Genomic DNA, 23,818 nt, shown 5'->3' on the forward strand with positions numbered 1-23,818 from the left:
GCCATACTCTGGCCCCTTCGCTGGCCCCGGGGGAAATGCACACTCGGAGAAGTTCCTGTGAATAGAGTAAGGCTCGGCACGTCCTGTCATCTGGGGCGATTGCCTCCTGATTCTCGGCACTCTTACGGGCTCATTTTTCGGAGCTCCTCCACGGAGAAAAGTTATTTTCATGGTACCAGATTCGGAACTGGCTTCACTTCCTGCATGAAACTGCAGCTGTTTGGCGGTCTGCCTTGCTACTTGCTCGGAGCCTTCTGAGATGGCAGAACGTGTGTTCCCAGGGGAGTTAGTTCCCTTATGGCCAGGGTCCCTCTCCCATCCATTTTAGAAATATGGGAAATAGAGAGCAGGCGTATCTGTTCTAATGTGCTTATCATTGGGTGTCCAGAAGGGATTATTACAAAGCAACAGAAAACAATACTTTTAGCCAACATTTCAGTATTTGTTCTGGGCTAGGCGCTATTCTAAGTATTTTACAGCAACATAGGAGGTCGATAAGATGCTTATTCCCTACTTTACAAATGGGGAAGCTGAGACGCAGGTGGGATAGGAAACCTGCCTAAGCCCCATGGGTAGAAGGTGGCGGGGTTTTCTTTTGAAATCTGGTAAACCAGCTCGGGAGTAAGTGTTCTTGATGAATACGTGATCCGGATGCTGAGCTCCTCGTTGAGTACCATGGAACTTCTTGTGTCCCGAACAGCTCAGTCTTACTTTCTGCGCCCCTTTGGTGGCTAAGGGAGTGGAAAATTCATGGAGTTATCTTGTGGTCCCTCAGCCCGGGGGTCCCTTTCCACACCTTTCTCAGGGCTGGAGCCGTCCCAGGTGAGCCGGGACAGCTTTGGTTCAGACCATGCTTACAAAAGTCCTACTAAATGTGGATCATGATTACCACTGTGGATATAAGGATGAGTGAATCCTAAACTCTTGCCTTAAGTGTCAAACAACTGAGAACTTTATGGGAGAAAAACACCTAATAGCAGAGAGAGATTCCTTAAGCAGAACACATCTGGGCGTTGGTACAGCATCTTGCCGACCATTGCTAGGGCCTCACGTTTGCTGTAATGTTGACAGGAGTCCTGAGTGCAGGAAAACTGCAAGAACGTACTTATCAGGCTATTTTCTGTGATTTTCTGAAAATAGGACCTTCAGGAGGCATGGGATCAAATCAAGGCATTTGTTCCTTTGTGTTCTGGACTCTTTCCTGTGGCCATCCAACCCAGGATGTATAGGCTGCAACACTGACCTTTTTTTTTTTTCTTTATAAGATTTTATTTATTTATTAGAGAGAGAGAGAGCACACACATGAGCAGGGGCAGGGACAGAGGGAGAGGGAGAAGCAGACTCTGCTGAGCAGGGAGCCTGACTCGGGGCTCGATCCCAGGACCCTGAGATCATGACCTGAGCCGGAGGCAGACGCTTAACCGACTGAGCCACCCAGGCGCCCCAACACTGACCTTTTGTGGAACTGGGAAAAGGTGACCTATGTTTCCTGGTTCCATGAACATCAGTATTCATAGTTTGGTGAGTTTATTCCGAAGTTCTCTGTGTCCCTTTGACTTACACTCTCTGATAACTAGGCCAGTTCTCGAGATTCTTAATTCTTCCTGTGTTATTTTGAGGAGGCGCAAATAAAGCTTTAGAGCGCTTTCTGTCGGGGGTTTTTCTTGGGAGGCATAAATATCATGCCAGTATTTTCAGATGTTCTTGGTACTTCATCATTGCCATTATTATTAGGCTTATCCCAACTTGTATGCTTTTATCCAAAAAAGCATGAACAGTAGTCCATATATTTTACTTAAATATATATTTTATTTCGTTATTTTATTTTTAAATTTTCTTCCATTTATCTTACATTTTACTTGTCCTTCAGGACAGAGAGCCTTCCCCGCCTCTCCTAGATTTGAATTAAGATACGGTTGCAGCCAGTCTGATTATATGACGATGTCTAAACAAACTGACAAAACCAAACTTCGGCGATGTCTCTGCGGTCACAAGAGTCACAGAGAACGCATTTGTCAAAGTTTTAAATAGTGTTTGTCACTCAGTCTCAGCCCCAGAGGCAGCTGCACCGCATGGGAACGGAGAGCAGACAGAATGCAGGGTGGCGGGAATTGTGGTGGGCGTCCGAGCAGGAGGGCTGTAGGGACGCATGCCGCCCACTGGGGAGGGGAGAGGGGCAGAGAAGAGGACAGGAGTGGGGTCCCTGGGGCGTATGAAGCAGGGCAGGTGAAGGCAGGGCAGGGCAGGGATAGGAAGAGAGGAGGCAGGACATGCCGTGTGTGCTCGGGCTCGGAACCCCCTGTACTGTGGGGTGGCGCTCGGTCACCGTCCTGGCTTCGTGCAGCGGTTCCCAGCAGTGGCCGGTGAGAAACACTCCCTCTTTGCTCCCCGTCTCTCCGAGCGGCCCGTCTCTGGCAGTGGCTCGTCGGTGGAAAGGGTCATTTCTTTTCCGTTTGAATATTGAAAACTCTCTTCACCGTTCTCTGCTCCCCGAGGTCCCGTCCTGCCCGGGCTCTCCCTGCTTTATTCCCTCTCTTCTTCCTCGGTCTCGGTTAGGGCTCACCCGCGCCCGCTCGCCCCAGTGTGGCTCTGCATCGGGCCCTGGCTCGACGGGGTTTCTGGCGCACTCTGCTCCCCTGAGCTCCAGTCCTGAGTGCTCCCACAGGTGCCCACCTGCTGTTCATCCCGTGCCGGCCTGGGGTCGGGAAGGGAGGTGTTCGTGGGGGGTGGGCAGGGGCAGCAGAGGGCACGCAGGGTTGAGAGCCCGGGTCTGGGGCCCTCGGTGCATGGGGATGCGTTCACGGACGGCGCCTGTCTTGCAGGTTGCCGGGGACCTCGTGAGGCGTCTACACTTGGAGGGCCATGTGGACAAACTGGTGGCCACCTACAGTGGGGGTACCAAGCGGAAGCTCTCTACGGCCCTGGCCCTGCTGGGCAAACCTGACCTGCTCTTGTTGGTGAGTAGCTGAGAGATCAGTGGTCTCTGGGCATCTTCAAACAAGATGCCCCTCCGGGGAGGAGATTCAGATCTGTAGTGTGGGTTCTCTGAACTAATAAACATTTTGCCCTAAGACAGTATTTCCCAAACAGGATCTAAAAAAGCATTGGAATTTAACAGAAATAAAAAAGGTTATCTTTTGATAGAGTCCCTGTTATCTATTTCATTGAGGACTCAATAAAAATTTACCATTAACAGCAGTATTTTAGAATAACACCAGGATCCACCTATAATCTGAAAACCAATATATATTTGACTCCTAGCATATTGTTTTTGAGTCTTTTCTATGTACAGAGAAGTGATTGTCACAGCTGCGGCGACATGAGCCCATGGTGAATCCTGACAGTGGGTGTCAGGTGCAGGACGGATGTGGCGGGGAGAGCGGGTCGTTCAGCAGGAAGTGGGGCTTAGATGTAGTGGCTTTGAGACAGGCTGTCTGTAATCCATCTGGGAGCTGGGGTTGATCCAGTTTGACCGGATGAAAGCATGAACTGGTGGTGGGGGATCAAGAAATAGAACCAACTGTCTTGCATTTCTAAAGTAGCTCAAAGTCATATCCCTCAAATAATATGCAAAAGGCACGATTTGGATGCCATACACGGGATACGAATCACTGGGGTGCATCCCACAGCTTCCCACGTGTACGGAGTCAGAGGGGCAGCAAAACGTGTGGGAAACAAATTATTTTCTTCTTTCTGTTCTTGTTCATTAAATGGAAACAGTGTTTTTTGGTTTTTTTTTTTTAAAGATTTTTATTTATTTGTCAGAGAGAGAGAGCATAAGCAGGGGGAGCAGCATAGGGAGAGGGAGAAGCAGGCTCCTCACTGAGCAGGGAGCCCGATGTGGGACTCGATCCCGGGACCCTGGGGTCATGACCTGAGCCGAAGGCAGACGCTTAACGACTGAGCCACCCAGGCGTCCCTGGAAACAGCGTTTTAAAGGGGATTCAAGAAGCCTGCATTGGATGAGTGGCCCTTCATTATTTAATGGGGTGTCTTCTGGACTCGCAGTTGATTTTCCTTTATTTGCTTTAAGTGTGCTTCTTTGCATAGTCCCCAAGTCAAGGACGTTGCAGCATGCCATCATTTGACATCCAGGAGTGACTACGAACATTTGCCCCGTTCTGCAGGGCGTAAACTAGGTTTTCCGAAACGTACAAGAGGAGGCCCACATCGAAGAGCTCACTAGGCATGATGTCTGTTACCTTCTGTAGAACTTGCCCCATGCTCATCCTCACCCAGCACGTGTCCTGCATCAGGACGGGGACACCGCCCTGGAGCGTGTCCCCCACCTTCTTCATGCAGCCTTGCTCTCGGCTCCCTTGGTGGCCCTAGACTCTGGCTTCGCGGTCAGACCTGAGTCAGCTGCCAGGGGCCAGATTCTGCTTCTAGAAGCACCTCCCTGCACACACTCAGCCTGGCACGTTGAACCCATGTCTCCTCCTCCTCTGCAAGTGGCCGTGATACAGTCCTGTGTTTTGGGTCCCTTGAAATCAGGCCACGGAATGATGCCGATAAAGCGCGTGGCACCCGATGGGCTTTAGTGACCGTGATGGTGGGGACGTGTTCAGAGCATCTGGTTCAAGACATGCCTTGCAGGGCCTTCCAAGTTCTCTCCCGAGGAAAGACAAGTGGCTCCGGCGTCTGACACCAGCGTGGGGTCAGGAAAATGTAGAGCTATGCCCATCGGCTTTCTCGCTGAGCAATGCATGACCACCGCTGCTATTTGCTTATTCTTCTAACTATACATATGTATCACCCGGCTTGCAGAAAAGCGCAGGTGTTTGTTTTCCTGCTCAGTGCCATTTTTTTTGTCCACTTTCCGTCTGTTTTTCTTTTAGGGGAGTTGATGACCCTAAGCTCTTAAGAAAAATGTGTTTAGTACTCCCTGACTGCAAAAAGCCCAGAAATGCATCACAAAGTCCAGAGCCATTTCTCTCAAAAGTGGTTCAGTAAGTGCTTTGGTGTTTATTGAAGGAGAAAGCTCCGGGTTCCAAAAATCCCACTTTATTTGATGGTGCTACGTAAGGGAAGCTTTCTTCTGCTCTTGCCTGTCTGTCTGCGGTGGATCATTCGGAAGCTCTGCGGAGGTGGACGGTGCGGCAAGGTGGGCCGTCCTCTTCGACTGCCAGCTGTTGTGAAGACGCGATGCCCGTAGAGACAACGTGGGGTCCACCGGCCCCCCCCCCCGGCCAGGCCTGGCCTCGTGCAGCCTGTGTGTCCCAGCGTGCACCCCCAACACCCATCATCGTGTGCTCTCTCCTTCAGGACGAGCCCAGCTCCGGGATGGACCCCTGCTCCAAGCGCTACCTGTGGACTACGATAACGCAGGAGGCTCGGGGAGGCTGTGCGGTGGTGCTGACCTCCCACAGGTGAGCCACAGCCCTCGCGGCCGGTCCGGGGGCCGGGGGGGGGCACGGCTGGGGGGCTGGCAGGAGTCGGGGAGCGGCCGGGGCCAGGCCCACGCAGCCCACGCGCCCCTGCGTTGGGGCAGCACGTTGCCATGGGGATGTAGCCGCGAGCCCCCTGCACAGGTTAGGACCCTGAAGCGGAGACGGGTCAGGTAACGTAAGCGAGGGACACAGGCTGCAGGTGGCAGAGTAGAGTCTGAGCCCAGCGGTCTGTCGCAGGCACGCGCTTGCCCGTGGTCGTTCCTCTGGGGCTCGACGTCCTCCCCCGGTCCTGGGGCCAGGTGTCTGTGCCTTTCTGCCCTAGATCTTTTTTTTTTTTTTAAAGATTTATTTATTTTATTTGAGAGAGAAAGACAGCACGAGCATGTGGGCCAGGGGAGGGGTAGAGGGAGAGTGAGAAGCAAACTCCCCACTGAGCAAAGGATCCCCGAGGTCCCCGAGGTCATGGCCTGAGCCAAAGTCAGTCTCCCAACCGACTGAGCCACCCAGGTGCACCCAAAAGTGTGGTCTTTGTATCTGACTTCTTTCCCTTGCTGTGTCCTTGAGGCTCCTCCGTGTTGTGGCGTGTCAGCCGTGTGCTGGTTTTCAGTGCGGAGTGGTGTTCTGTCATGTAGCCAGACCGTATTTTGTCCATTCTTCCCTGATCGATACGGGATTGCTTCCCGTATAATGTGCTGTGAACAGTCAGATGAATGTCTTTGTGTGGACGTATGTTTTTATTTGTCTCAGATGGTTTTTAGGAGCCAAATTGCTGGGTTGTGTGGTAAGTTTGTGTTTAATGCTTTAAGACACAGTAGAGCTTTTGCTTTCCGACGCGGCTTCATCATTTTATGTTCCCAGGACCAAAGGTGAAGTTCCTAGTTTCTGCAGACTCTTGTCAACACTCTGTCTTTCTGATTGTAGCCATCCTGGTTAAGTGTGATTTTAATTCACATAGCCCAGATGAATGTGTCATCCCTGTCTTCTCTGCCACGTTCTTTCTTATAAGAAGCCGGCCAGTGCTAATTCTGCTGTTGCCCCGTACATCATGGGTCATTTCTGCCTTGCAGCTCGCAGGATTCCCCTTTGACTTTCATGTTTCACAGTTAAACTTCGATGTGCCCAGAGGTGGATCTCTGTTTATCCTACCTTGGGTCCATTGTGCTTCTTGAATGCGTAGGTTAATGTTTTTTCAGTAAACACGGGGACATTTTGGCAGTTACTTATGCCAGTGTTTTTTTTCTGGATCTTTCTGTCTTTCCTTTCCTTTCCTTTCCCGTGCCCTGGTACTTTCTGTGTATGTATGATGGTGTCCCACAGATCTATGGGTTTCTGTCCTTTCTTTTTAATATTTTTTTCTCTCTTCAGATTGAATAATCTTTACTGATCTATCTTCAAGTTCACTGATGCTTTCTTCTGCTACTCAAATTTTGCTGTTGGCTCCGTAGTGAAATTTTCATTTCATTTATTATACTCTTCAACTTAAAAGAATTCCATTTGGTCCTTTTATTTTTTAATGTTTATTTATTTTTGGAGAGAGAGAGCATGAGTGGGAGGGGCAGAGGGAGAGGGAGAGAAATCTCAAGCAGACTCCCCCACTGAGCATGGAGCCCAATGCAGGGCTTGATCTCATGACCCTGAGACCATGACCTGAGTGGAAACCAAGAGTTGGACGCCCAACTGCAGGCGCCCCATTTGGTTCTTTTTTTTTTAAAAAATAATTTCAATCTACTTCAGAATCTCTATTTATTGATCGTTATTGTCATTTTTAAAAAAATTCTTGAAACATTGTTTCCTTTAGTGCTTTGAACATACACAGAGTGGCTTCACTGAAGATTCTTTTCTACGAAATGTAATGTTTAGGGACACTTAGGAACAGTTTCTGCTGACCATTTTCCCCCTGAGTATGGGTAACAGTTTCTGGTTTCTTTTGCAGGTTATAATTTTTTGTCAAAAGCTGGATATTTCACAATACTTAATAAATTGTGGCATCTCTGGTTTGATTTCTCTGCATCCCCCAAAATTGCTGTTATCGCCAGTTTTTTCAGGTTTTTTGTTTTGTTTTGTTTTTGGTTTGTTCCTTTTGTGAGTCTGTGTGTTAGTGTTTCTTTGGCTGGGATGAATCTATGAAATCTCTTTCCCCTGCAGCGAGTAACTGCTGATGCCTCCATACAGTTTGTGTTTTAAATTTTATGCTCGTTTTTTATTATTTATTAATTAATTTATTTATTTAAATTTTTTAAGATTTTATTTATTTGACAGAGAGAGACATAGCCAGAGAGGGAACACAAGCAAGGGGAGTGGGAGAGGGAGAAGCAGGCTTCCCGCGGAGCAGGGAGCCGGACGCGGGGCTTGATCCCAGGACCCTGGGATCATGACCTGAGCCGAAGGCAGACGCTTAACGACTGAGCCACCCAGGCGCCCCTTATGCTCGTTTTTTAAAGCCCAGCTTCCTTGGAGCCACCCTGATCTTACATGGGCAGGGGCAGCCCTCAGCTACCTCAAGGCAGCAAAGATTCTGTCCTCTGCCAACGGATCTGTGTGTGCACAGGGGAGAATATTCCAAGTGCAGGCCTCATCTAGATGGCCCAGTTTTGCTTTCTCTTGGTTCTGCTGGTCTCTCGGATGTGCACGTGGATGTCCCCTGGGTTCACGGGGAGCGTGTGGATGGCGTGGCCCCTCTCTGACCTCTACCGTGTGTACATGCAGCCCCAGTAAGCTATATGCATGCCCCAGTCACACAGTATCAGCCTAGTAGAGCCCACCTCGGGCCAGATCCCGGAGCTATTGTTCCTTCTTGTTTGCTGGGCTCTACAAAGCTCACTTACGGTGACGATGTCACTGGGTATGGGCATTTTCCGGTGGCCCACACTGAGTGCAGAGAAGCTGCTAATCCTCACGGTCTGCCTGCCTGCTAGAGGGTGCGTGCTTGTAAAGCTAGTCACGGATTACCCTTCCTCTTACCCTCAGCTCATCAGTTTGTCACCTGTGTTTCTCAGATTGTTGCATGCCTTTGGTCAATTTCCAGAATTCTGAAATGGTTGTTTTGGTTCATTTGGTCCAGTTTTATAGTTGTTTTTTGGGGGTAAGGCTTGCCAATTTTTTCGCTTGGCCACAGCCAGAAGTCCTGCTTTTGCCTTTTTGTCTTTGTTCTGTTTCTCTTCAGAAAATACAACTTTACATCACAGTAAATTTGGCACATCCTCTACCTGATAAGATATATACATTTTGGCTGAAAACGATCTTTTGGCCGTGCCAATTCCAGGAGCTCCCTGCATTCCTGTGTTCATCGTGCTAGGATTTGTTAAGTCCTCATGTTCATAGGCAGATTCTAAGATTGGATAAACTGGCGTCACATTAAAAATGCCTCTTAAATTCCATAGAGCAGATAATTATTGCAGACCGTTCTCAGAAAGACCACACGTTGCTGTAATTTCTGTTTTATGTCCTCCTGTTCCTATGGTTTCACATTAACGATGTGTCTTCATTTCTGTAAGTCTGTCCATATTCATGCAGTACGAAGGCCTAAATGACTCCCGATTAATGAAGAGTAGGGCAACTGGTGATTGAGTCTGTGATTCTAAAACAACTGACTTCAGCTGAAAAGGCTCCAAATTGAAGTTTCCTCTTAATTTTGAGTTCCTGTCTCTTCCTCTTATTATTCCTTACCTAGAGGACCATGGTGGAAACCTGAGGTGGGAAACTCTTTCCCACTGTACTCACTAAGAGGAATTAAAATGAGTCCATCCGGGGCGCCCTCGCTGGTTCAATTGGTTAAGCGTCTGACCTTGATTTTGGCTCAGGTCATGCTCTCAGGGTCATGAGATCGAGCCCCACATCGGCTCCATGCTCAGTGCAGAGTCTGCTTGTCCCTCTCCCTCTGCCCCTCCCCCTGCTCTCTCTCTCTGTCTCTCAAATAAATAAATAAATAAAATCTTAAAAAAAAAAAAAGTTCATCCAAGAATGACCAGGAGTGTTTTTTGCTTGCCCATCAAACTCTGACTTGTACATTCCATTATAAGCCCTTGAAATCTTTGTCTCCCCACCCCCTCCCCCGACCAGAGTTCTGTTCCAGTCAGCTCAGCCACCTGGAGGAAATACAGTGTTCATTTTCTCAGTAAATTGTCAGAGATTACTTTCGTTGATGTCGAACCCCTGGCATTGTATATTCTTCTTGATGCCAAAAATCATCAAAATCTCACAGTCTGTTCCCCCCAGGCTGAGATGTTGTGGAATCCCACCTGTTGTTGGGACCTTATCTGTTTGACAGCTAGTAACAGCTCACTTGAAACTAACAAGTCATTACTCTGAGGTCAGTGTCAGTGGATCTCCTCTCATCTGAACTGTTTAAGGATGTAATAAAGAAATGGCTTCATAGAATGCCCATTTAATTACAGCACCTACTGTGTGCTCATAAAAATGGAATTAGATTGTTTTAAATTGAAATTAATTAAAGAAACAAAGACATGTTTGCACAGAAAGATACATAAAGCGTATTTGGAACGTTGATAGCATATATTCCTTAGACTTCACGTTAAGCTACTATAACAAAGACGCCAAATTACAGTGGCTCAGACCAGACATGGGTTTCTCTTCCCCATTAACAATTTATGTTGGTGGGCTATGCTGGACCCCACTCAGGACTCAGAGTCTTGCCACCATGTCACTTAGTCACCTGTGAATTTGTCCTCATCTTCATGGTTGAAATCGACTTTCTAGTCCAGCTCATGGAAAGTGGAAAGAACCAATATCCAAGGCTGGTGGCTTGTCTTATTTTGATGTGACCCAGAAATTACACTTCACATTGATGTCCATGTCCGGCTGCATGGAAGGCTGACCAGTATAACCTTGATATGAACATGCCGTGACCTAAAGAGCAGACTGCTTTATGTCCATTTCCTAACAGTAAAAACAATACATGTTTCCTGTAGGTGATTTGGATGGTACAGTGAGGTACAACGAAGGAAAGATAGTCCTCCATTAACCTCACTTTTCAAGTATCATCAAAATCATACCTTTTTGTATGTTTTTCCTTCCCAGTTTCTTTTTCACATAATGTGCAATATTCCTAACATGCATTGTCATTTTGCCATTGCCATATCATTACTTTTTCCCTGTGCAATTGAGTTTGGAAAACCTCATTTTAATGGCTGATTAACACATGGATGCACTCCCATTTATATGAGTACTGTATTATCCTATTGTGGAACTGATTTCTGGATTTTTACTATTATAAATAACTTGTTATAGCATTCATATTGTCTGAGTTTCCTAAGGTAAATTTCTAGAAAAGAGATTATTGCCAAATTGGGTTTTTGGAAAGTTATGCCAGTTTTTCACTCCCACCAGCAGTATATGAGGGACCCCTTCTTAGGATCATGGAGAAGATGTTTTGGGTATTTTTTTGATCTGAGGAATCATTGTTTTTCTTTGCCCTGGAGATGGGGGCGGGGGGAAGAGTTTTCCTGTGCAACACACAAAAGCTCCATGACAGGGGCGCCTGGGTGGCTCAGTCGTTAAGCGTCTGCCTTCGGCTCAGGTCATGATCCCAGGGTCCTGGGATTAAGCCCCACATCGGGCTCCCTGCTCCGCGGGGAAGCCTGCTTCTCCCTCTCCCACTCCCCCTGCTTGTGTTCCCTCTCTCGCTGTGTCTCTCTGTCAAATAAATGAATAAAAATCTTTAAAAATAAAAAAATAAAAAATAAAAAACAAAAGCACCATGACAAATGGCTTTCTGGCTGGAAAATAATTTTAAGATCACTTATTTGACGGTTGAGTTTTTAATTTGTTGGTGTGTGTATTACCTGTGAGCAGTTTTTTGAATAGTCTCTGTGTTTGCCCTTTTTCCTGGACTGCTTTTTCATTGTTCTGTTTTTATGCTAACATGTATTGATTCTTTATACTGAACATATCAACCCTTACACGTTGCATTTGCTGTCATTATTTTTAATGTTAGTTTGCTGTTTTGACACAAGTTTGTCGTTTTGCATCGTCAACCGCTAAACATTTGTTTCATAGTTTCTTCTGTTGCTATTATGCTCAGAAGGAATGTTCCCATCCTCCGGTTGCTTCCGTGTTTAAGGTGTGAATGCCTCCTTCTCACTGTCTTATCTGGTTCCAGTGATCTGCCTTCTGATTCCTTAGCATATTGCCTTATTTAAATTATTTGAGCCTTATCCCTGCTCAGCGGGGAGTCTGCTTTTCCCTTTCCTTCTGCCCCTCCCCCTGCTCGTATTTTCTCTCTCTCTCTGAAATAAATAAAAATCTTAAAAAAAAATTACTTGAGCCTTAAAACAAATGTTAATAGTTTCTGGGTCTTACTACTCTTCCTACTTAGTTTTTCTGCCTCTCACTAAATAACTTTGAAGATATGCTTTATAACTTTGATTGGCATTATACTATATCCTTATTATATTTTGTTATTTTCTATGTAATTATAATAATACTGTTACAAGTTACGAATCTTTATTACATATTTTATATCAAGATAATATTACATACTAAACATTACAGAGTAAATTGTAGTTGCAAATTACACAATGTCATTTGTTTTATTTTATATTATGTATTATAGTAAAATAGAATAAATATTTGTATTTTATATAAAATTCACTTACTACATTTTATACATATATTTTATAAAATAATTTTCATATAATGGTAATTTTCATATTATAATTCCTTTTTCTGAAATATATTCACTGTTTTCCTTTTCTTGACACATCTTTTTATTGATTCAGGATTTCATTTAGGTTCTTTAGTGATCTTATTCCTTTTATTTTTCATAAAACTTCCACATTTTCTGTGAAGGTCACTCGTATCTAGTTTATGTTTTCGTACTGTCGCTGAAAGGTTCTGTCCTTATAACTGTTGTTCCTCGGATATTGAAATGCTGCTAAGTTTTTGGATAATTGTATCATGGGCCATCTAAATAAAACATCCATTTAAAAAGTGCTTTTTGGGGGGTTTCTTCAGGTTTGTATATAGATATTCACAAATACAGAAAATTCCCAAATTTGCAACAGCAGTGTTTTGGTCTACTTGATGATTTGACTGTTTGGTCCAAGCCTGGCGTCCCTAGGACACGGCTCGCTCATGCGCTTCTTGTCTTTCCCCACAGCATGGAGGAGTGTGAGGCTCTTTGCACGAGACTTGCCATCATGGTCAATGGCAGCTTCAGGTGCCTTGGCTCTCCCCAGCACATTAAAGACAGGTATGTTGCATGTATGTTGCGTGTTCTATGTATACATGTGTGTTGTGCATGTGTTGCATGTATATTTCTCTTTCAGTTGAACTGTTTACTCTAAGTCAGCAGCATGATGCTCCTGTAGCTGGTGATGCTCTAGAGCCAGGGTGGTCCAGTCCCCTCGTGGCAGGGAAGGGAGATGGGGGCTGAGAAGGTGAGGGTGTGCGGGACACACGTGGACCCAGCCATTCCCCACCACGTTCACGGCTTCTTCCAGGAGGACAGGCACTCTCCTTGTGACAGTCAAGATGAAGAGAGGAGAAAAACGTCCTCGCTGATACAGAATACCTTCTATGTTCAGAGGTTGTCCACCCTGTACCCCTTGTCCAGGGTGGATCAGGGGCCTGTGTTACCTGCCGGCTGCCGCGCTGTGAAACAGGTCTGCACCGAGTCAGGAGGGAACACAGGACTGTTGTGGTTGATTTTCGTTCGGACTAATGAGGCCTGAAGATTTTTCCTGTGTGTCCTCATCCCTTAGATTTTTTCCCCTGCTCCTGCTAATTGTCTTTTTATGTCTTCTCCGTTGACTTTTTGGGATCGTCATGATTTTGCTGTCAATTTCTATGAGCATATGTTCTGTCCTAGTAATGCGTTTTTTGAAAATTCAGTGTCACCTTAACTATTTTCACAGTTTCTGATTTCCTTTTAACTTGTTGTTTCAGATACAGAATGATTTATTAATATATGTTGATGAATTTTTCATTTTCATTTATTCAGTGTTTTTGATGTTGGAATTTGCAGGCAGAGATTTGTTAAACAGATCTATATATTAAGTTGAAGTGTGTTTATTTCATGGAGCAAATAGTATGGAATGCTTGATGTGCCGTCCTGGGAGCGAATATCCGTTTTCCGGTGGTCGGAGTCCGGTGCTACCAGGACAGCCGATCCCGGTCCTGCTTGCCACGTCGGGTTAGTCGCTTGTCAGATCAACCTGCTGGAAACTGTTCTCAATATGTACTCCGCTCACCTTTAATAAGTGTCATCGAAAGAAAAATAATATTTCACACTCCCTAACCTTTATGAATGCTTACATAAAGTTTTATAGCCCATGCCTGATTGTTAGGTGATTTATGTCTCAGCTTAGCCACCTGCCTCTCCCGAGGTCTTTCGCAGGTTGCAGGAGCTGGCCGAGGCAGCGCAAAGAGTCCTCCCCCAAGTGCTGTGGTGTGTAGCCCCGCCGTCTCTCCTACTCCCGGTTTCAGTTCCGGTAGCGCGTCCTGTGGCTGAGGGCGGATTATTAGTAATGTGTGAGCTGTGCAATGACACGAAGCGAGAACTGGCTTGTGGGCGATTCACCGCAACGCGACCTTAATACGTTGCAAAACATAATTTGTAAAGTTGGTATTTTCCTGCAGCAAATAAACTGATGACATCTGTTTCCGGAATATGAGATGAAAAGTGAAGGGTTAATCCTGACATGGCCCCGGGAGTCCCCAGCACCTGTGCCCGCTGAGGTCCCAGTGGCTGAGGGGCTGCATGGAGAGTGTGGGCTCCTTCCCCACTCCTCTCTGTGCACACCGTCCCCGCGGGCACGCTCGTCTGCATGCTTTGAGCAGACGTGACACACACTGCTTGGCTTCCAGCCCTGTTGTCCCCCGCACGGCACACGGTTTTGTCCCAGCGTCTGATGGCATCACCACGTGCTGTGACCGGGAGTGGCGACCCTAGAATTTCCGTCTGTGTCCACGTGGTGCAGAGCCCCAGGGCTGTGTGCGAGGGGCCACCGGGCACCTGCAGGGGGGCCTGGTCTGCTGCCCCTGCATCCGTCACACAGCCTGTCTGTCCGAGCGTCCCCAGCTGGGCACGGGTCACTGCGGGGCCAGGCGAGGGTGCGGCAGGTGGAGGAGGGCCGAGCTCAGGCCGCGTCTGGTCTGCAGAGAGGCTGGCGCTCTGGAGGCGCAGGGGGAGCGAGGGGAGGCGCCTCTGCTGTGGTTGCCCGGAGGGAGCGCGGAAGCCACAGCTGAGGGGGGAGGTCAGTGCTGATGCGCGGCGAGTCTGGACAGGGCTGTGCCCAGAGCAGCAGCAAAGCTGGCCCCCACGACGGGCACGGGGCCGCACGGGAGGAGACGAGGCCAGCTGGAGTTTGGGGCCGGAGGACCTTTGCAAAGAGTGAGGAGACAATGCGGGTAGAGCAGGGGTGAGGGAGGCGGGCTGAGGCGGCCCCGCGGGCCACAGCGTCTGGGAGAGACCGTCCTGAGCTTCGCTGCGGGGTTTCCCTGTGGGGCTGTAGGGGTGGGTGTGCAGGGCCCGGCTCGGGCGGGGAGGCGTCTGCCTCACGGGGTAGCTGACGCCGGGAGCTGCAGGAGCCCCGTGGAGGAGACTCGCAGAGCCACGTGGAGGGCAGGGCAGGGCGGGGCAGGGCAGGGCAGGGGCTCTCTGCGCCCGAGACGCCTGCCCCCGCCCCCCACGGGCACTCCTTCCCGCAGCGCCCCCGCCGGCTCTCCCTGCCCCACGCCGCGCTGGCCTGGCCGTGCTCCGCGCTCCCCTTCCCAGCCACCCCGGGCTTCTCTTCTCCGGCGTCCAAGCGCATCCTCCCCGCGCCGGGGTCTGTCTGTGCGCTGCTCCCCTTCCCCAAACCGGCCTCGCTCCAGCTCGCCCCGCGCCCTGGGGGAGCACAGCCTCCGCCTCCCCGCCCCCGCGGCCGCACTGGCTCGGAGATGCCCTCTGAGGGCGGCGACCGCCGGTCCTGGACGCCTTGTCCGGGGAGACGCAGGAGGACCACCCCGCAGGGGACAGTCACGGTCCTGAGATGTTTAGGCTTTCACTCCCCAGGAGGACAGATGTGGCCAGCCTTTAAATCACTCATTTACTGACTTGGTGTCCTTTTTTCTTCTCAAGTTCTAGACCTTGTTAGAAGTTCTTAGAGCTTCTCTGGGATCCTTCTTCAGGGGTGCACACTATCTAACCCTGCAATTCCAACATACTGCTAAATGCTGCTTGTTCATAAGAACCAAGTCCACGGTTAGTGACTGTGGTCGTGCTCTGGTATTTCTGTGAAGAAGCCAGCCACAGACTTCTAGCTGGACGACCTGATGGGTTCTCCCGCTCTGGCCTGGGTTTTCCTGCTCCCAGCAGCTGTCCCAGAGCCGGCCACCCCCGCTGTCACCTCGCCTCCAGGTTGGGAGCTGCCTGGCCGGAAGGACAGACGGGGTCCAGAGTTCAGGATGCCAGGGACTAGGCCTCTCTGGGGAAAGTGGCATTCTCCCCATCCCCTCGCACACGCTTACCTCGTCCCTGGGCCTCCCTGCCTCCCTCCCACCGCCATGACCTCTGGCCTCTCAGACTTGAGAAGTTGTGTCCTTGGCCCCTGTCAGCTGCGTGCTTCTTGCCGGCCGTGAGGTCTTCACGGACCACTCAGATGCAGCCTCAGCCTCCCTCCTTCCCCGTCGCTGTCACAACGCCCCCCCACCCCCGGATGTCTTCACTCTTCCCCGGGGGCCCCCCCCCCCCAGTCACCCCCCCCCCCCCCCGAGTTTGTCCAAGCTGGCCCGGGCTGCGCCCTGGCTACCGTCACCCACCTCAGTGGCCTCGGAGCCTGGATGACACCCATGGCTTTCCTCTGCCCTGTTGCAGTACCCTGGACGGCCTCTCTTCGGGCTCAGGAAACTGGGCAACATGCCCTTCTCCCCTTTTGGCCTTTTCCTTTTGCTCTCTGACCAAGGAAAGTCCTAGTTTATGACATTTGCATCCATAAGCTGCAGTCCTGGATCAGCTGTCTGTGAGGTCTGGCCCCTTCTCGGGAATCGCCCTTGTTTTCCTGTCTCTGCTCCCTGGTATCTGGATGATCCTCCTCTCCTATGTGTCCCAGTTCTCCCCTTCTGTCTGGTGGCCATTTAGTACACGTGATCTCTTCCGTACTGGATTGGGCACAGATGGCCTAGCGTCCAGGGGATAATGTCAGGAGGTATGACTGGTGGGGTGCTTACTCCATGCCAGTTCTCGGTGCTCTGTGCACTAACTAGTTCGCTCCTCCTCACACCCCTATGAGCTGGCTATTAGTATTACTCCCGCTCTGGAAGTATAGAAAATGAGTCAGAGAAACATGGAGCGTCTTCCCGGCTGGTGCGCGGAGGAGCTAGGATTTGAGCTTGGGCTTCTGGTTCCGCTTTGTTCTGTGGCGTATGTTCTCAGGACAACCCCCACTCAGTAACCGCAGAGATGGGGCTGTGGTGGAGCTGGGACCCCGATCTTTCCTGTGACCTTCCTCTGGGCAGTGTTTCCACGCCCCCATTCTTGTCGAGGCCCTGATACCCACTCATTTAACACGTGGTCTCTAATATCCCGAGATGAGAGAAGCCGCCTGTCCATCCGCCCCTCAGGGTGGGCTCACAAACTGCCATTCATCCTTCTCTGCCTTTGTTTCTCTTTCTGAGAAGGAAATTTGCCTCTTTATCAACTGTCTTTCTTCTTCCTGTGCGACAATCCCACGGATCTCCTTCCCTTCTGAGACCTTCCTCCAGGGGATTTTTTTCTTCTCTCCTATCTTTGATCTTCTTTTTCAGTTATGAGCTATGTCCATCCTTAGTAATAGAACATCAAACGCATTGATGTAAGCATATCCATTGACTGAAGCATATTCACTTTTTATATGTAATAAAAGTCCAGAAGTACCTGGTTATTGGCACTGGTTCAGGGGCTCAAGTCTTTACAATCTTCTTGGTCCCAGAATGACTGCTGTAGCTCCACCCATCGCATCCTTGTTCTAGGCAACAAACAAGAGGGAGCACGGAAAGGCAAGCTGTCTGTAAGCCCTACCCAGCCACTTGCACTTAGGTTTTGTCAGTTGCCCCGGTTACTAGGAAGCCCGAGAAATGTAGAATTTAGCTGGGCATTTTGCCACTTAAATAAAGTTAGGTTTCTGTTAATGAACAAGATAAGGAAGTGGATGTTGGGTGACTATCTACAATCTCATGTGCTCCTGATTGGATTCTTTCCTCAGTTGAGGGTAGGTCATTAGGTTGAACAGTGTATGCTCTTGTGCGAGCCCTCATTGTGTGTGTGCACGCATGGGGTGTGTGTGTGTGTGCATGTACAAAGGGGAGCTGGAGCACAGGGGAGGCCACCTGATGGCCAGGAATGGCTAGTACCACCCTCTGGGGCACTGATACTTCATCCCCAAGAACTGGAGATGTGTTCCCAGATTCTCTCCAGGGCGTAACTGGAGTGCATCCTGAGAGCCAGCAGGCTGTGGGCATGTTCATGACCCACCTGGAGGGAAGTGGCCACATCTGCGTGTTGCACCTGTTTGCTTTCCCCTGCCCTGAGACCAACTGAAGCAGAAAGTTTAAGTCCGAGGGTAAAAGTAGTCCTCCCAAGGCAGGGAAATAACTCATGCTTCTGAAGCCTAGAGGTTTGAAGTTTGCCCGGTTGATTTTTTGGCAGGGAGGGAGGATAGGGCTGTTGATTTATTCAAAACAAAACAAAACCAAAGCTTTAAAAATAAAGAAAATCCTTAAGATTATGGGAACTTTTCATTTTATTTTTTAAGACTTTACTTGAGAAAGAGAGTGCACGAGAGAGAGAGCACGAGCAGGGTGAGGGGCAGAGAGAAGCAGACTCCCCGCTGAGCAGGAAGCCCTATGTGGGACTCCATCCCAGGACCCCGAGATCATGACCTGAGCCGAAGGCAGACATTTAACTGACTGAGCCACCCAGGCACCCTGAGAGCTTTTATTTTCTTGAGTTGTCTAACTTGAAAACTTCAGGAATCAAAAATAATAATGGAGGTTTTCCTTTATTAATTTTCACATTTCCCCCTTTTGGTCAAGATCTTTTTCTGAAAGCACCTCTGATCAAGAGTCGGGTTTTCCATATTTAATGATTTTGTTCCTTAATGCCAGGAAGGACCTTTTCTGGTCCTCACATCCTACTTTGAGGAAAGTACATACCAGAAACCACTTAGGGCCACATTTGAATAACAAGGAAGGTGAGGCACTTCTCATGTATAGTTCATATTTGTCAAGATTGTAAGCATTGGAGATCATCTCCTTACTGGGTACGTGATTTTTATAAAAGTTTGACAGGCAACAAAATACAAAACTTAAAATATATTATGCAAAAACAGAAGTAACCTAACTCCCAAATTTTATGATGGTTCTAAACCAAGACCCTAGATCAGAAAGTAACTAACTGAAAATATTTATTGGCACTTACTCCAACTTAGGGGAGAAAATTCTCCCAACAGAAACAAACCCAGTTATGGATGCCTCTTGGAAGTCCCCATTTAAAGTGGCCCTGAAAGCAAAGCAGTGAATACTGCAAGAGCACACTGAATTAACCAAGTGCATTTGGGATGATACAGTGCAAGTATAAACATGAAGCAATAGCCAATGAATTTGTTGCAAAAAATAGCAAATCCTCAAAGATATATTTAAACAGTATTGTTATGTCAAAAGAACTGTTTTGGAAACAAATGTTATCTAACACTACAGCAGACTGGGGAAGCTGAAAGGGGGAGCCATACCAATCAAAGTCAATTACAGGAAGAACTGTCAAATGAAGACCCTAACAGAAGAATCATCAATAGGAAAAAATGATCAATTACAGGCCCCAACAGGAAAAGATGTACATTGAATCCTCTACAAGAAACTCACTACCCCTGTAAATCAGCTAATGAGAAACTGTTATCTCTTTGAATTCTTGCTTTTCTAAGGGACTCTCATTCAAAACAACCCCTCCCAACTTCCTTCTCCATAAAATAAAGTTCCTTTTATTTGCTGGAAAAAAAAAAATAATGGAATCAACTTCGAAAGAGGCTCTCATCAATAGGTTATATAGCCATTTTACTAAGAACATAGAGAGTACTCTGGAGGATTTGTTTATAGGTTTTCCTCTCAGAAATGGAAGAAGGTGTAGTGATGGTGGAGGTCTCAAGCTACGACCATCTGGCTGGCTGAAAATTAACACGTCACCTTCCGTGACACCTTATGCTCAGCGTGGCATCTTTGATTTAATGCTTCTAGAAACCATTGCTATGAACATCAAAGCTTAGATTAAGATTACATCACCAAATAATAAACTGATTTAAAAATTTAACAATGAAACATTTAATTGGATATGCTTATGTCACTGTCACAAATGGGGAAGGAAGTTTGCACACACTCACGTACGATTATTTTGGCAGCTGTGGGATGACTGAATTCTATCCTGCATTTTGCTTTGTGTTCAAGCATCATCGGATTCAGCTGCTTCTATGCACCACTGAATTAACTGTCTTTACCAGGAAGGGCTCTTTTCAGAGAAAGGCGCTCGCTGGCTTCTACCTCCTCAGCCTGTGTTCCCACGCTGTTACGTGGCATTTGTCATTTCGTTTGCTTTCACATCATCGCGTCACGCAAGTACAATCCACATTGCTCTGATGCAGTTCCCTGGGAAGGGCTTCTGAGCCACCTGACGTTCTCATGCTGGACATTTCGGCTGGATGCCTCAGGTCTTGGAAATTCAGGTCATGAGCGATGTCACCCGGAGCGGTCACTTTCTAATACGTTCTGATAAGAACACTCAGGCAGAGAAGGTGGGAAATGGAAGTGTTTGAGACATTGTTTCACGGATTCAGGTTCACATCGTGATTCTGCTCATGGGTGCCCATTGGCTGAGCGCCTGTCTTAGGAGAGACAACAGAGGCATGGTCTATTCCCCACTGGATTTCAAGACCCTGACGCTCCAGAAAAACCCATTAGTGTTAGATGACTTCCATTGAGCTGCGCCCCCAAGCATCTTGTTCCCCAGGCTTAGGACAATTTCCACACTGTGCTGCACTGACCTTTATGTGTGTGGGTGTCTGTCTGACCCCGACCGAGGGCACCAAGAGAGGGACCATGCCCATTCATAGAAGCGTAAGATGCCCCAGATGTTACCTGGCTGCTGGGCCACTTGGAAGTAAGAACACATTTCCCAGATGTGAGGACCTGCTGCAGGTGGCCAAAGAGATACAAAGAGAGGGGTCTGCAGCTTCAAGGGTGTGGATTTGTAGGGAGGGACATCGCTTTCCGTGCCCCTTCCTCCCTTCTGCCCTGAATGCAGATGTGATGGTTAGAGACGAAGCAGCTGTCTTGATCCACGAGGCAGCCTCCACAATGGAGGCCAGTGAACAGAGCAGTAGGAAGAGAAGGAGCCAGAAGAGTGCCTTACCCGCTCTGAGCTGTCTGACGTCAGCCTTTCAACCTACTAATGTCCTTGCTCCTTGGGGTTTTCTGTCACTCATACATGAATCTGAACAGACTAATACACCTCTGCACGTATTACACACAACGTTAATTTGTTTACTGGATTGTTTTCAGCCTCTTCCCAGTGGAATGGAAGCTCTCTTAGGAGTGGGGCCTCTCTTCTTGTTTATTTCTGGGTGTCTGATATTTGGGACAGTGCTCAAGGTATTTGTTGAAGAATAAAGGAACGAGTGAATGAAGGTAAAGTTTCTGCACATGGCGGGCTGGTGCTAAAGGACACCTCCCTTCAGGGGGCTACAGCTGGACTTGAAAAAGGAATCTGACTACGGCAGCCCTTGGGTTCTGTCTAGCTTAATGAATGACTAGTACTAATAACAATAATCGGCCCTTTTGGTAAAGACTTTCATTCAGATCCCACTCATCTCCAGACAGGGTGAAGCCTGCTTTTTCTCAAAACAGTCTGCATCACCTGCGCTTGGCTTGCTGCTTTTAGAGACTGGGCTCTGTCCGTACTCAGTGTCCCTCCATTAGCAGGAACTACCAGGTGTGTGATTCAGGCCTAATTGCTGCCACGGCCCTGGCAATATTTTCCGTCACCTTCTCTGCTGGATGGCTAGATTGAGCATCGATGCCCACTGGTCTGCCAACAATTTGTGTGCAACCCAGAAAGCAAAAACGTGCCATTCTGAGACTCTGCCGTACACAACCGGACCGTGAATTACGTTGCAAATAACAACCTAAGCTTGAGAAAACACAACCTCGCTGGGGAATGGATTTCTGTTAGGTCAGAACTATATTTCTCCAAAGAAGACATGCAGATGGCTGACAGACACATGAAAAGATGCTCCGCATCACTCGTCATCAGGGAAATGCTAATCCAAACCTCAATGTGATACCACCTCACGCCTGTCAGAATGGATAAAATCAACAACACAGGAAACAGCAGGTGTTGGTGAGGATGCAGAGAAAGGAGACCCCTTGTGCACGGTTGGTGGGAATGCAAACTGGTGCGACCACTGTAGAAAACAGTATGGAGGGTCCTCAAAAAGTTATGACCCAGCAATCTCACTCCTGGGTATTTACCCAAAGGAAATGAAATCACTAACTCGAACATACCTGCACGCATGTTCACTGCAGCACTGTTTACAACAGCCAAAACATGGAAACAACCCAAGTGTCCACTGGTGGATGAATGGAGGATGAAGAAGATGTGGTTTGCGCACACACACACACACACACACACACACACCAGAATATTACTCAGCCATAAAAAAGAATGAAATCTTGTCATTTGTGACAACAGGGATGGACCACAAGAGCATTATCTAAGTGAATCCTGGGTGGCTCAGTCGGTGAAGTGTCTGCCTTCGGCTCAGGTCATGATCCCAGGGTCCTGGGATCGAGCCCCACGTCGGGCTCCCTGCTCAGCGGGGAGTCTGCTTCTCCCTCCCCCTCTGTGATCTCTCTTGCTTTTGCTCTCTCTCAAGTAAATAAATAAAATCTTAAAGAAAAAGAAATAAGTCAGAGAAAGATAAAAACTGTATGATCTCATTAATATGTGGAATCTTACAGGAAGGAAGGAAGGAATTAAGGAAGGAAAGAAGAAGCTTATGGATACAGAAAATAAACTGGTGGTTGCCAGAGCTGGGCCAGGATTTGGGAGGTTTATTTACTGTGGATTCAGTTAGCCTAAAATTTGTGTGTGTGTGTGTGTGTGTGTGCGTACACCTGTATGTGTGTTTATGTGCGTGTGTTTATATTTGTGTAGTATGCCTATGTGTGTCTGCGTGTGTATTTGTGTGGTGCGTATGTGTGTGTACATGAGTGTGTGTGCATGTGTGTGTGTTTGTATTTGTGTGGTGTGTATGTATGTGTGTCTATATGTGCTTGGTGTTTGTGTGGTGTGTGTGTTTATATTTGCGTAGTATACCTGCGTGTGTCTGCCTGTGTATTTGTGTGGTGTGTCTCTGTGTACATGAGTGTGCGTGCATGTATGTGTGCTTGTTTTTGTGTGGTGTGTCTGTGTGTGTCTGCATGTATGTGTGGGGTGTATGTGTGCATGCATGTGTATTCAAAGAAAATTCATGAATCCTCAACGTTCCTTTCTTTTTTTTTTTTAGATTTTTATTTTATTTATTTGACAGAGAGAGAGAGACAGCTAGAGAGGGAACACAAGCAGGGGGAGTGGGAGAGGGAGAAGCAGGCTCCTGGCCGAGCAGGGAGCCCGATGCGGGGCTCGATCCCAGGACCCTGGGATCATGACCTGAGCCAAAGGCAGACGCTTAACGACTGAGCCACTCAGGCGCCCCCGTTCCTTTCTTTCATAGTTCAGGGGTATTTTACAAATTTGATGTCTGGCTCTATTTTATCAAAAGCATCAAAGAACCCTATACATCAGTTAGATGTTTTTACAAAAAGCAGCATAGCTTTCATAAAACACAGTAGCTTATACAATTACCCTTCATCCTCCTGCATCTGCAGGTGTCTGGGGATGGGCTTCCAGGCGGCCCAGGTGGGGTGGCTCTGCTCCACCTGTCTCTCATCCTCCTTCTGGGATCAGCATCTGAGGGGCAGGGCTACAAGAATGGAAAGGCCGAACTGCACAAGTGTGATCCGAACCTCAGGTCCCAATGTCCCTTTAGCCAAACCAAGTCACTTGTTAAAGGGAAAGGTAGGATGGGAGTCTTACCCACTGCCCACTAGCGAAGGAAGGTGGCAAGGCTACGTGGCGAAGGGTGTGTGTGTAGGAAGGGGCAAAGAATATTTACGATCTACCACAATCTCCAGGCATTTTGTAACTGATGTTTTATACCGTGGCCATCCTCTTCACTTTTAACAGCTTCTTTAGGATATACCTCCCCTGTCCTACAACTCACCCATTTACGGCGTGTGATTCAGTATTCTTCCGTGTGGTCACACAATGCATGCCACCATCTCCAAGGGTACCTTTAGAACACTTTCATCATCTTAGGAAGAAGCCCTGTGCCTTTAACCTATTCCCCCTTCTATCCACCCAGCCT

General features: G+C 48.0%; 1 protein-coding gene across 1 annotated transcript in view; it reads left to right on the forward strand.

Annotated features, from left to right (window-relative positions):
• Positions 1 to 23,818, forward strand: part of ABCA13 (ATP binding cassette subfamily A member 13) — a 369,069-nt gene that overhangs the window by 331,724 nt on the left and 13,527 nt on the right. The window contains exons 57-59 of the mRNA XM_032430502.1: positions 2,823 to 2,957; positions 5,266 to 5,369; positions 12,508 to 12,600. Coding sequence (XP_032286393.1) covers positions 2,823 to 2,957; positions 5,266 to 5,369; positions 12,508 to 12,600 — 332 coding nt within the window. The remainder of the gene's footprint in view (positions 1 to 2,822; positions 2,958 to 5,265; positions 5,370 to 12,507; positions 12,601 to 23,818) is intronic.

The sequence above is a fragment of the Phoca vitulina genome, unplaced genomic scaffold (genome assembly GCF_004348235.1).
Source record: "Phoca vitulina isolate PV1807 unplaced genomic scaffold, GSC_HSeal_1.0 scaffold44, whole genome shotgun sequence".
Classification (NCBI taxonomy): domain Eukaryota; kingdom Metazoa; phylum Chordata; class Mammalia; order Carnivora; family Phocidae; genus Phoca; species Phoca vitulina.